The 14041-nt window shown below is 40.0% G+C and overlaps 1 protein-coding gene across 1 annotated transcript in view; it reads left to right on the top strand.

Moving 5' to 3' along the window:
* Positions 1 to 13544, top strand: part of capza1b (capping actin protein of muscle Z-line subunit alpha 1b) — a 63395-nt gene extending 49851 nt beyond the window's left edge. Inside the window, exons 7-10 of the mRNA XM_072278729.1 lie at positions 2791 to 2869; positions 2948 to 3019; positions 6073 to 6135; positions 11373 to 13544. Coding sequence (XP_072134830.1) covers positions 2791 to 2869; positions 2948 to 3019; positions 6073 to 6135; positions 11373 to 11513 — 355 coding nt within the window. The 3' untranslated portion in view covers positions 11514 to 13544. The remainder of the gene's footprint in view (positions 1 to 2790; positions 2870 to 2947; positions 3020 to 6072; positions 6136 to 11372) is intronic.
* Positions 13545 to 14041: the final 497 nt, after the last annotated feature.

The raw sequence follows: 14041 nt of genomic DNA, 5'->3' as shown, positions 1-14041 counted from the left end.
GGGCCAAATCTACTACCTTTGGTAGCATTTTTCACACAAAGGCATTGGTGTTCCCATACCAGGCCATAATGCAGCCAGTTAGCATTCTTTCATCACACTTCTATAGAAGGTAGCTGAGGTTTTCAGTGACATGCCGAACCTCCACAGACCCCTGAGGAAGCAGAGGTGCTGCCATGCTTTCTTCACAGTGATATTTATGTGATGGGTCCAGGACAGGTCCTCTAAGATAGTGACATCCAGGAATTTAAAGTTAATGATCACTGGCTCATGGACCTCTGCTTTCCCTCTCCTGAAGTTAATAATTAGTCTTTTCTTTGGAATAGTGGAGCAGACTCTGGGCCAAATGGCCTAATTCTGCAACTATGTCTTATGGTTTTAGTTGCAAGTCTGGCTGTTTCTGCAGAGTGAGGTCACGTCTTCAACACCTGTTTTATGGTTAGCCCTGTCACAAACCTAGTGACAATGTTGTATGTATTTTGAATCTCAAATGAGGACAATATGGAAGTAGAGGTTCAGGCAGTTTTCTTGCTGCTGATAACTTTTGTCTGCTGGACGATATGTGTTTATGCATTGGTAGTTAGGGATAGGTTAAGTTGTATATTGATGCCTGCTGGGGGTTTCTCTGTGAATGGAATATTGAATCAGAATAAGATTTAATATTACTGATGTGTTGAAATTTGTTATTTTACAGCAGCATTACAGTGTAATACTGTACATAAATACTATGAATTACAATAGGAAATATATAAAAAATTAATTGAATGAAATCAGGAGTTCCCATCCTTTTTTTTTTGTACCAGGGATCAATATCATTAAGCAAGGAGTTCGTTGGGAACCCCTGAATTAAATTTAAAAAATGAATTAAATTAAATAGGTAATGAAAAAACAGTGAGGCATTGTTCATAGGTTCATTGTCTGTTCAGAAATCTGATGGCGGAAGGGTAGAAGTTGTCTTAAAATGTTGAGTGCGTGTCTTCAGGCTTCTGCACTCTCTGGTAGTAATAAAACAGAGTACATCCTGGGTGATGGGGATCCTTAATGATGAAGAATGAACATTGAAAGACATGCCAGTGGAATAATGAACCAGTGGGAGAATTGGTACCAAGAAGATGGGAGGAAATTGTGTTTAATCCTTGCTACTTTGAGTGGTACATTCATCTTTGAGCTAGGCTGTGGGTTCAAGTGTGTAATCTGGGTTGACTCTCATCTGAAGCAATTTCCTTATTGTTTTAACCAAAAAAACAAAGGAATTCTGTCTGGTGTCGTTGAAATTATTTATCCATCAATCAACACATCAAAAGTAAATCATAAGATTTTATTCACAGTGCTGCTTGTAAATTGACAGGTTTTTTTTGAGAATAAAGGTCCAATCAGACTGATACTTTTTAAACTATTGACTCCTTAAGACTGTTTTATTTTATATTTCGCCCATAACCTTGAACTTATTCGCAGTTGCAAGGAGGAATGAAAGTTATGTTTGCAAAGTACCTGACATGACTCCAGAAGTTAACGCCATTTCATTGGGCAGTTGAATGTGGTGAAAAGGTGTTAGTTATGGAAGTTAGATAGAAAATTTGCAGACTATTCAGAGCAATAAAATGATAGAGCAGTGTTTAATTTTCTGATTTGCATAAGAACACAAGAATCAGGAGTAGATACTAATATATTACCCCATCCCCATGTGCTGTTATCCCATGCTGTTACCTTTTATGTGACACCTGATTCTTAACAGAAATCCAAGTTTTGATTTGACTTTATTCATTCTGTTTGTTATATCATCAAAGAATTCCAAGTAAATCATGTTGATTTGGCTTACAATTCTCAAATGTCCTGCTTTAACTTCAACAATGTATTGCAGCATTTCTCCAATTACTTATGTTAGCCTATGTGACTGGTAGTATCTTGCTTTCAGTTTTCCTTCTTTCCTGAAATATGTTATGTTTGTGGTTTTTTAATCCTTTGAGAATTCTGTAGAATTCAAAGAATTTTATCAGATTACAACCAACATGTATGTTATTCTCTGCAACCATTTACTTTTAAACTCCAGGATGCAGGCTTTCAGATCTGAGGGACTGGTAGAACGTAGAACACAGAACAGCATAGCACTGTTGGTCTTCACCTTATCAGTTTACCGAGGCATGTTAAGCTTGTTTTAAGTTCTTGCCTGAAAACTTTTGAATTAATTATTTAGAGATACAGTGCAGAACAGGCCCTTCTGGCCCATGAGCCACAGCACCCAGAAACCCACCAATTTAACCTTCACCTAATTACAGGGCAGTTTAAAATGACCATTTAACCTACTAACCAGTACGTCTTTGAACTGTGGGAGGAAACCAGAGTACTTGAAGGAAACGCAGGCCTACACGGGAAGAATGTACAAGCTTTCTTTCATAGGACGCCAGAATTGAACTCTGAGCTCTGACTCCCCAAGCTGTAATAGTGTGATGCTAACCAGTACACTACTATGGTGCCCATCTGAGCTTTTAGTGTTAGCTATCATGAAGGATCACTGGAAGTGTTAGAATATCTGTCATTTCTTTTTTTCTCATATTTAGTTCCTCAGTGTATCTTCATGGGATCAATACTTACATTAGCCCTTCTCTTCCTTTGAGTGCCAACAGGTGTATAAACTATTTTGATACTATTTTCTAATTTGCTCCCATCTGTATTTTCTGTTTCTTTATACTTTTCTTTGCCTTGCTTTGCCAATTTGGACTCAGTGAATGTTTGTTCCAAGTCTATTTTTTTAGTTACTAAATGATGTACATTTCTAAAATCCACTTATTAAAGGAACGGACGTTGGCGATCAGAGTGGAAGTTCACAATTACTCCTCCATCAGCTCAGCTTACTGGAGTACTGAAGATTCAGGTGTGTCTTGCTGTTATTGTATTTGTACAAATTCAATTATAACAAACACATTGTATTAAACATGTAATGTCTTTCAAGGTTCATTATTATGAAGATGGTAATGTTCAACTGATGAGTCATAAAGACATCCAGGAATCCTTGCCAATCACAGTAAGTCAAAGTTTATTTAAGATTAATGCACATTCTCAGAATGATGCGAAAAAGTTACTGGTTTTAACTGAGATTGAATAGTACTTTTTTGTAATGTTCAGCTCTCGATTCATCTGTTGTCTACTGTAACTTGAAATATAAACAAAAACTGCAAGGAGGTGCCTGTCTGCATCCATGATCAGTGAAAATGTAGCTGAAAGATTATTATATCTGACCAGATCCTTCATCAGGGCAGGTGAAGGGTCTCGGCCCAAAACATCAACAGTTTACTCTTTTCCGTAGATGCTGTCTGGCCTGCTGAGTTCCTTCAGCATCTTGTGTGTGTTGCTTTGGATTTCCAGCATCTGCAGATTTTCTTGTGTTTGTTATATCTGTCCAGTCCTTTCGTGGAATGTGAGCATTGCTGGAAAGAGAAAAATTTAACACCCATCCCTAAATTTCATTGAGGTGATATTAAGTTATTTGGAAGTAGCTGCAGATCTTTGTAATGGCTCCATCAAAACACGATTGCATGGTAAGTTCCTGGATTTTGAACCAATAGGTATAATATGGAGCTCAGCATTGTTCCAATGAAGTAAGAAGTGAGGAGACTCTCCCTCAATTTTATATCTGGATTTCCACATTATACTGGAAATTAACACCTTTTCAAGTTCAAGTTTAATTATCATTCACCCATACATGAAATAGTGTTCCTCCAGGGCCAAGGTGCAACACACATTGCCAACAACACATAGCACAAATAGGACATATGGTATGATTTCAGGAAAAAAAGTCACAAGAAATAATATAGCTCAAGTCCCTGAGTGGCACGACTGTAACTCTGGTCCAGCTTGTTTTTCTCTCGAGTGAACGCCATAGAGCAGTACTGATGGGAGACACCAGCTCCAACCCAGTAGATTCCAGCACACCCACAGAGGCTTTCCGACACCGCCTTGGCATCTCATCTACTAGGCCGCTGCAACAGGCTAGCCAGTGGCTTCAGCCTAGTCCGCATCACAACTGACCATGTGAGGATTTCAGCATTAGGGCATTACTAGTGATCTGCTGGGAAGGTAAAGACCTTTCATGTGCACATATGCAAAAGCAGAATCCACGACACGACACCGGTACCCGCTGTCAGTCTCACCAGTGAACCGGACTTGCAGAACACTACATTACTATTGTCCACCAGGTTCTTGCAATTCTAACAGAAGTGTCCAAGACCATCACTTGCACTGTCAAGGCACAACAGTATGCCAACAGACCAACTCCATTGCTATAGGGCAACTTGCTGATGGGATACTCCTGCTTGATGTTCTTAGTGTCCAGCAGTGACTTAAAAAAAAAGAATGAACAAATACACGTTTGGACCCAGAGTGGCTGCTGCATCTGAGCACACCACCATTTATTTATTTCTTTCCCAAGCAAAACATAAAATTTACAGGAGAGATTGGAAGCATCTTAAATGAAAGATGATGCCAGCAAACTTCCAAAGAAGGTGAATCAAAATACAGTTGAGTAGTCCTCAAACTTGAATATAAGAGGTAGGTAAAGTGGCAGGATATGCAGAATTACAGTTTGGAGGTCCCAGAATTTACAGCATGAATTCCCCCCCCCCCAAAAAAAATTCCATGTGCATTTCTTTTGAATAAACTCTTCTTGGGTTTCCACCTGGGTACAGGTATCAATTTTAACTGACATTTCGATGACAAACTCTGCCATCTTCATCAGGGATTATACCTGGTTATGTCTAATCTGGTGGTATTCGTACCCCTGTTATCTGTCCCTCCTGAATGATTAGTCCTCATCCAATTAAGTTTCTGCTGTTCTACTTTTGTTAAAATTCTATGTGAGAACTGGAATTTGATTGTAAACAAGATGGAACAATGGAAACCTGATTGGATGAGGACTAATCAATCTGGAGGGAAGGGCGTGGGTATAAATACCAACGGACCGAACATGCCCAGGCATCATCTCTGATGAAAATGACAGAGTTTGTCATCGAAACGTCAGTTAAACACAACACCTGTACCTGGCTGGAAGCCCAAGAACAGTTTATTCGTCATGTACACTGGGAAAACACTAGGCCCTTTTGCATATCTCTCTTTAACCAGTGGAAAATTCTGGATTCTGCTTTTGCATATGTGCATGTGAAAGGTCTTTACCTCCCCAGCAGATCACTAGTAATGTCCTGACTAATGCTAGAATCCTTACAGGGTGCAGATATGGAGTATCTATTTTCAGTTGCACCAGGGAATCTTACAACTGTACCTGGTAAATGGGAGCAAGTTAAACAAGATATTTAGTTGACAGCTTTGAATGCTGGTGTTACTTGGAAACAGGGCTTAACCAGCTATCAAAACATTTCTGTAGGCAGGCTTTGTTCGTGATGCCAGTTATGACTGGGAAGTCCTGTACAATGCAGTAAGTAGTGGGTTTGTTGACTAGGTTATGGATTAAGTCTCTGCATGGATAAGTGTGAACATAGTGGATAAGAGAGCTCAAGATTTTTTTTTGTCTAACTTTGCTGATTTGGGCAAAGTGTATGTTTATTCCAAGTTTATTTTTAGTTACCAAAACAGTTCAATTCATGTAATTTTTTGAGTAGGTGTGTGATATCAGCTCTGTGTGCAATCTAATACCTGTGTATTTATAATCCTTGAGTTCTCAGGCCTTCTTCCACTTGTCTCTTCAATTTAAGCAATTTCCCTCAAAAGATAATTGGCAAGTCAACTTTTTGAACTATGCTCCTAAACTGTGGAATTCAATTCCTAAAACTATAAGGGATGCAGATGACAATTGACAACTGATCAGTTGACAATTCTAAACGCCAGCTCAAAACCTATTTATCTAACCTTGCTTTTAACTAAAGTCTTTTTGTCTTATTTTTATATTTTTTTAAATTTTATTTTCATGTTTGTACTTTTATCCCATTGTAAAGCACTTTAAACTGCATCATCTGTATGAAAAGTGCTCTATAAAGAAAATTATTATTATTTATTCCTAATATTTATGTTTGATGTAATGCTATTCAAAATATTTTTATAATCCTTTCTTTTTTTTCATATTTATAGAATGAGTCCCAAACTGCAAAGGAGCTTGTGAAACTGATTGAAGTGGCTGAGAGTGGTTACCAGGTATGTAGCTGGCTTCTTTTTTTTTTTTTAATAAATTTTGGTTCTCCCCCCCCCCCCACAGTGCAAAGGAAACATCATATTCAGTCGTCTGAAGAAATTTCACCTCCTTTCCTAGTAAATGATTGATCCATTTAGTATACATACCTCTCAGCATAGAGTCATAGCATAGCACAGAAACAAACCCTTATGCTCATCTAGTCTGTGCCAAGCTATCTGCCGGTTCCATTGACCTGTACCTGGACCATAGCTCTCCATACCCCTCCCATCCATGTACTTATCAAAGCTTCACTTAAGTATTGAGATCAAACCCACATCCACCACTTTAGCTGGCAAATCCGTTTTCCTAATCCCTGCACACAGACCACTGGCTGAACAAGTCAAATCAGTTCACAGGGAGATCAGGACCTGGCCACAAGGTGCCACCTCAATGCTGCTGAACTGCTTCAAAAGCATGGACTAGAGCATATTCAAGCAGGTGGTAACCCACGGTCATCATGTTAACATTGATGAATATGCTCGATCGGTGATTGGCCATTTAGGGAAATACATTGAAGACATTTCCATGATTAAACACTGCACTGCCAGGGAAAACCAGAAACCATGGCTCAATGCAGAGGTTCGTGCACGCCTTAGAGAGCAGGGCATTTGTTGTCTTCAGATCAGGGGACAGGACGAATCTTAGGACAGCAAGAGCGACGCTCTCCTGTTAGGGAGGCAAAGTGTGAGTATGCACAGAGAATCCACAGACATTGTTGTGACACCAGGGACATGTAGCGCATGTGGCAAGGTATGCAACCATAACCGATTATGTCCACCTTGTGCATCAGTGACAGTGCCACCTCCCTTCCTGATGGGCTGAATGCTTTCTATACACGATTTGACCAATTGAATGATGTGATATTGAGGAAAGCCCCCTCTCTTCCTGAGGAACAAGCACCCTGTCTGGCCACAGCCAAAGTGAAAAGGACCCTAGCCAGGGGGAAACCATGCAAAGTTGCAGGGCCGGACAATATACCTGGTCAGGTGTTGATGGGCTCTGCAACCCAGCTAGCAGAGGTTTTAACAGATAATCTCTCTGAAATGGTCCACTGTCCCTGCTTCAAGGCAGTCAGTGTCATTCCAGTGCCCAAAGGAGCAATGATGACTAGCCTAAATGATTACTGCTCAGTGGTACTGACTTCAACAAACATTAAGTGCTTTGAGTGGCTGGTAATGGATTGTATAAAATTATCCCCTAATCTGAAGGCAACACCCTGATCCCTTAGCAGTGCATGGACCTCTGCAGTCAGCCATGGTTTCTGGTTTTCCCTGGCAGTGTTTAATCACAGAAGCACCTCAATGTACTTTCCTATAGCCTTGGGCCATCACTTCATCCTATCCCACCTGTAAAATGATGTCTCATACATCAGGATGTTGCTCATCCACTTCAGCTCGGTCTTTAACATGATCATCCCACAGAGGCTGGCAGGTAAACTGTCTTCATTGGGACCCAGCACCCTGGACCTCTTGAGCCCAGTCAGTCTGAGTTGGCAATAACATCTCAAGCTTCATCATGCTGAGCACTGGTGCCCCCCAAGGTTGTGTGATCAGTCCGCTGCTGATTCATGTTTGCACAGCCAGATTCAGTTCAAACCACATCATCGTTTGTTGATGATACTACAGTGGTTGGCCTCCTCAGCAACAATGGTGAGTTATCATACAGTGAGAAGGTAGAGAGCCTTGTCAAATGGTGTGAGAACAACAACCTGAGTTCAGGGTGGACCAAAGAGATGATTGTGGACTTCAGGAAGGCACAGATCAACCGCTCTCCGTTGCATATCAATGGTTCTGCTGCAGAGGGAGTGAAGAGCCCAAAGTTCCTTGGTGTGCACACATCGAATAACCTAACCAGGACCCACAATACCACCTCACTTGTCAAAAAAACACAGCAACATCTACACATTCTGAGGAGACTGAGCTGTGCAAGGCTCTCTGCCTCATTATACCACCATCGAGAGTGTCATATCTGGGTGTGTTATTGTGTGGCACAGAAGCTGCAAGGTACCAGGCCGCAGGACCTTACAGAGGACAGTAAAAACCACCAAAAGGATCATCAGGGTCTCTCTGCTCACTATTTCTGACAGTTATGAGGAGAGTTGCAGACAAAGGGCCCAGAGCATTGTTGAGGATCGGTGCAGCCCATCCCACAATCTCTTGTGACACACAACTGTCAGAAAGGAGGTAGAGAAGCATCAACAGTTTCTTCTCTCAGGCTGTGAGACTAATGAACACCCTGTCACCACTACTGAGGTCTCGTCACAAGGACAACAAGCTGTTTACATTTGCTGTGCTTTACCACATGCATTTTGAATTATATTTTATTAACTTTTTACTGTATAGTATAATATTTTGGTTCAAATGCTGTGTATAATATGTTTTGTAGGTGCATCATGGTCCGGAGAAGCACTGTTTCATTTGGTTGTATACTTGTAAAGTTAGATGCCAATAAACTTGAACTCATTCCATGCTCATACCACCCTCTGAGTGAAGAAGTTCCCCCTTTCTTCCCCATAAACATTTCACCTTTCACCCTTATCCCATGACCTCTAGTTCTGGTCTTGCCCAACCTGAGAGGAAAAAGCATGCTTGCATATACCCTATATATGTCACTCAAAAATTTTATATACCTTCACCAAATCTCGCCTCATTTTAATATGCTCCAGGGAATAAAGTGCTATCAGTTTAACTAACAGCCAGTTAGTTTAAAGAGGGAAAAGGAACTAATCTAACACTGAGCAGTCTTTACCACAGTTATGTAATGTGAAAGGGTTTATAATGGAAGAACACAAGTCAATGGAGACCTCATGAAGGTCTAAAAGCTATGCTGGGTCACTTTTGGAGCATTCTATACAGTTTTGGTCACTTTGTTGTAGAAAAGTTGTTATTAAACCAGAAAGAGTGAAATAAAGATTTGCCAGGATGTTGTGTGGACTTGAGGACCTAAGTTACCCAGAGAGGTTATGCAGACTGGGACTTTATTCTTCAAATGTAAGAGAGTGAAGGGTGACCTAATAGGGGTATATAAGATCATGAGGGGCAGAGTCAGGATGAAAGCATGTAGTCTTTTTCCTGGAGAGGGTTTGCTCAAAACAGGAGGATATAGGTTTAAGATGAGAGGCGAGGGATTTGAAAGGAACAGCTTCTTCACACAAAAGATGGTGTGTATTTGGAATGAGCTCTAGCTGAAGTGGACACGTTAGCAACATGTAAAGTCTATTGAGATGAGAGTCTAAAGTCAGGTGGCATGGAACCAGCGCTGCTTCAGGCCGAGTAATCCATGCCAGCTGTGTTGCCCAGCGAGCTCGTCCCATCCACCAGTGTTTTGCCCCATAGCCCTCTGTGTAAGAATGGGTCAGGATCAAACTGATTCTATTCGGTGTGTGCTTTGTTTGCATAAACATGATCAAATATAACAATTTTATCTTCCCCATCTCCAGTGTACACTAATGCATCCTCTATAATTACCTTAAGCATTCATTTGTCCAAAAGTAGTGTGCTACCTACACCATGATCTGCAGCAGTTCAGCATAGCTGCTTCGACAGCACTCAACACATGACATGCAAGGACAAGGGCTGCAAAGATGTGGAAACACCACCACCTCCAGGTCTTGCTCTATGTCACAAACCACCCTGACTTTGAAATACATTGGCTATTTCATCATATTTGGATCAAAACTTTGAAGTTCAGAATTGGTGAAACTTCAGTGCCATGGATTACGTGGTACAAAAAAAATCATCAACTTCAAGGTCAATAGTATAATGGCACTTAATCCTAGCTGTTAATGTAGCATTAAAATTAGTATCGAAATAAATTTAAACATACCCAATAGCTTTTTTATTGACTTTTGTTTCCTGGCCCATGTATATGGGATACATGGGTGTTACTCTGGTTGGCAATCAGTGGTGAATTGAAGTTTGCTGATGATACTAAATTGAGTGGAAAAGCAAATTGTGCAGAAGATACAGAGAGTCTGCAGAGAGATCTAGATAGATTAGGTGAATGGTTAAGGGTCTGGCAGATGGAATACAATGTTGGTAAATGTAAGGTCATCCACTTTGGAAGGAAAAATGAAAGAGCAGATTATTTAAATGGTAAAAAAAATTGCGGCATGCTGCTGTGCAGAGGGACTTGGGAGTGCTCGTGCATGAATCACAAGAAGTTGGTTTGCAGGTGCAGCAGGCTATTGAGAAGGCAAATGAAACATTGGCCTTCATTGCTAGAGGGATTGAATTTAAGAGCAGGGAGGTTATGCTGCAACTGTATAGGGTAGTGGTGAGGCTGCACTTGTAGTACTGTGTGCATTTCTGGTCTCCTTACTTGAGGAAGGATATGCTAGCTTTGGAGGAGGTGCAGAGGAGGTTCAACCAGCTTGATTCCAGAGATGAGGCATTTAGACCATGAGGAGAGAATGAGTTGCCTGGGACTGTACTCGCTGAAATTCCGGGGAATGGAAGATCTTATAGAAACATGTGAAATTATGAAAGGGATAGATAAAATAGAAGCAGGGAAGTTATTTTCACTGGTAGGTGAGACTTGAACTAGGGAACTTAACCTCAGTATTCGGAGGAGTAGATTTAGGACGGAGATGAGGAAGAACTGCTTTTCTCAGAGAGTGGTGAATCTGTGGAATTCTCTGCCCACTGAAGCAGTGGAGGCTCCCTCAGTAAATCTATTTAAGACAAATAATTTTTAAAAATTAAGATAGATAAATTTTTGCGTGGTAGGGGAAATAAGAGTTATGGGGAAAAGGCAGATAAGTAGAGGTGAGTCCATGGCCAGATCAGCCATGATCTTATTGAATGGTGGAGCAGGCTCGATGAGCCAGATGGCCTACTCCTGCTCCTATTTCTTATGTACTTGTGTTCTAAGATCGATAGAAAATGAGCCTTGGTTAATTATGAGAAGTACTATAATCTACATAAATGGCTGAAGCTCTGATGAGGCAATATCTCTTTAACTCACTTGGAAGATGATGGAACTGTGAAGGAAGCTTTTCAGGGACATAGGAATAAATTGGAAGAAACAGATAGAATTTTGTTTTGGCTAAATTAAGATGTGAACATTTAAATACAGTGGATTTTGCCAAAGTTTTAGCACTGCTGCGAAGGGGATTAATGATTTTTTTTTCTCTGCACTTTTTAAATATTTTCCTACTGAGGTTATTCCAGTGAGTTTTAACACTTATTTCTTGTTTCAGACTGCCATCTGTGAGAATTACAATGCCATGTCTGATACCACCTTCAAAGCCTTACGCAGGAGCTTGCCAGTAACCCGCACAAAAGTCGATTGGAACAAGATCATGAGCTACAGGATTGGTCAAGAAATGCAAAGTGCTTAAAGCAACATAAAAGAGGCTTAATGTCAATGTGCAGGATATAAAAAGTGCAAGGTGTGGTCTCACGAAATTTGAGGACTGACTCTCCGGTTAACTTCTTTCTGCTCTGCCTTCTCCCACTTTTTCCTAAGCTCTCAGAAACTTTGACCAACCATGTTGTGCAATGGAACTAGAATGTTACAAATTACAGTGCAATTGCCATTTTAAAAGATGTCATTCAGTTAATGTGTGTGTCTTTAGAAAAGGAATTGGTCACTTGGCTGAATGAACAGCCCATGTGGTGATCATTTATGAAGTGTAAGGATATTTTGATGTATTGGGTCAAATTCTAATTGTTCTTTTTTTTGTCTCCCTTTGGGTTTGTAGTAACTCTTACGTATAAAATACGGTTGCTTTCTGGAAGTGTAGCCAGCAGAACAGGTAATAGCTTGAAAACATGTAGTTGTCCTTAGCAGCTGAGTAAGAGAATTTGAAGTCATCAAGCTTTTTGAAAGGGTAGCTGGTGATTCTCGGAGCTTTGCAGCTTTAGAATTTCAAATCAGGGCTCCTCCTGACTCTTGTATTTTTTATTGTTCTCCTTTTTTCCCCTTTTGTGAGGCCACACCTCATGCCATCACCAACCAGGCAGAATGGTGCAGTGTTCAAGCACCTTTCTTTAAAAACTAAATCCAGAAATCAGCCGAGGTAACTCTGCTTAAAGGTACTGCTTGTCTGAAGAAAGCTTGAAGCAACAGCATTCGGTGTTCTCTCTTCTGCTCCACTTCCTCACCTAATCGCTTCAAAATGTCTATCATGTGTCTTTAATCATTATATTGTGCATTCAGGGGGTTCCATTATGTAAACCAGGTTGATTAATGCCTTCAAGGTCAAGCCTATGCTTTTTCAGTATATTGGCTGACTGAGGTTGCAAACAGCAAGAAACTGGAAAATTAGACTGGAAAGTTGCTCTGTTGAAGGGAGATTAGAGAGGCAGAGGAGTGGAAACATGGACAATTCAATATACTGATCTTCCTCTCACACTTGTTTTACCTCATTTTTTTGATATACAAGTACTTAAACCAATGCTGTAAAAGCACCAGCAGAGAGGGATAGTAACTTGCTCTTTTAGGCTGAAATGTTTCAAAATGATAACTGAAGGATCCAAATACTGTTGATCAGTTGAAGGAAGAAACAATGGGATGATAATTTTGAGGCAGCCAACATCTCGATCAGCCATTCTGACCACCTGCCTTAGTCCATTGTAACCTTCCACGCCTCAGTTATAAGGTGCAACTAGTGAAATACAACATGCAATGAAGCAAGTTCTGCTGCATTCCTGAAAAGCTACTGTCAAAAGAAAGAGAGGCACGCCAGTACAGTTATGACTGGTGAAGGAAGTGGAGAGTTTGAGAGCTTATCCTCTGTTTGGACTGGCTGGTGCAAAGTTAAGTTCTTAAGATCTTCCATCCGTTGACCGCTTGCTGTTACCTTTTATCAGTAAATGGATACCTGGATGGAAAGGATAGATAATGCGTAAAGAGGACATGAGGAAGGTCACTGCAAATTAAATTGCGGTTATTAGGTGTTCATTTTTTTTACTGTATTAACTTGCACAGAAACAAATATAAAGCAAAGTCAATGGGACATTTGGCAGTCTAGTATTATCCACACCAATATTTTTACAGAATTCTATGCTGTTAAGATTTTTTTTAGAAAAAAGAAAAAAATTACATAACTCCCTTTCTCTTAATCTCCAAAAAGGCTTTGCTTTTTATCTTAAAATAGATTTTTTTGTATTGTATTTTGCTTTTATTAAATCTACAATGCAATTTTTTTAGTCATACACTGCCAGTGGAATTTCAAAATTGAGGGAGGCAAGTGGTGTATCACGTGTCAGATAAAACAATGGTGGTGAGCTTAAAGATTAATGGATTTCCAGAATGAAATTGTAATCAGCAAGATTCTCTGCTTGACAGGTAACTGTGCAGTTGCAAAAAAAGTGGAGCAATTTTTTAATTGATTTTGAATCTAGTAAAATTACTTACATTTGTCATTTTCTCTTGCTGTTTTATTTCTTGCATCTCAAATATGTCATAAGGCAAAGGTTCATTTGGAGAATGTTGTATATTGCTTCTACATTTGAAATGTAAATCAGAATTGGCTTTAAAATCACCAGCATATGTCACAAAATTTGTTAACTTTGTGACAGCAGAATGATAAAATACATGGCAATATACAGGAAAAACTACTGTGAATTATAGTAAATATATATATATTAAATAATTAAATTAAATAGGTAGTGGAAAAAAAAATAGAAATAAAAAGTAATGGTACTGTTCATGGGTTCAATGTCCATTTAGGAATTAGATGGCAGGGGGGAAAAAGCTGTTCCTGAATCGCTGAGTGTGTGCTTTCAGGCTTCTGTACCCCCTTCCTGATGGTAACAATGAGAAGAGGGCATGTCCTGGGTGGTGGGGGTCGCTAATGATGGGTGCCACCTTTTTGAGGCACTGCTCCTTGAAGATACCGTGGATACGTGGTAGCTAGTGCTC

This window comes from Mobula birostris, chromosome 14 (genome assembly GCF_030028105.1).
Source record: "Mobula birostris isolate sMobBir1 chromosome 14, sMobBir1.hap1, whole genome shotgun sequence".
Lineage (NCBI taxonomy): Eukaryota > Metazoa > Chordata > Chondrichthyes > Myliobatiformes > Myliobatidae > Mobula > Mobula birostris.
The sequence above is the reverse complement of the archived record's forward strand: the minus strand, read 5'-3'. Positions and strand labels throughout refer to the sequence as shown.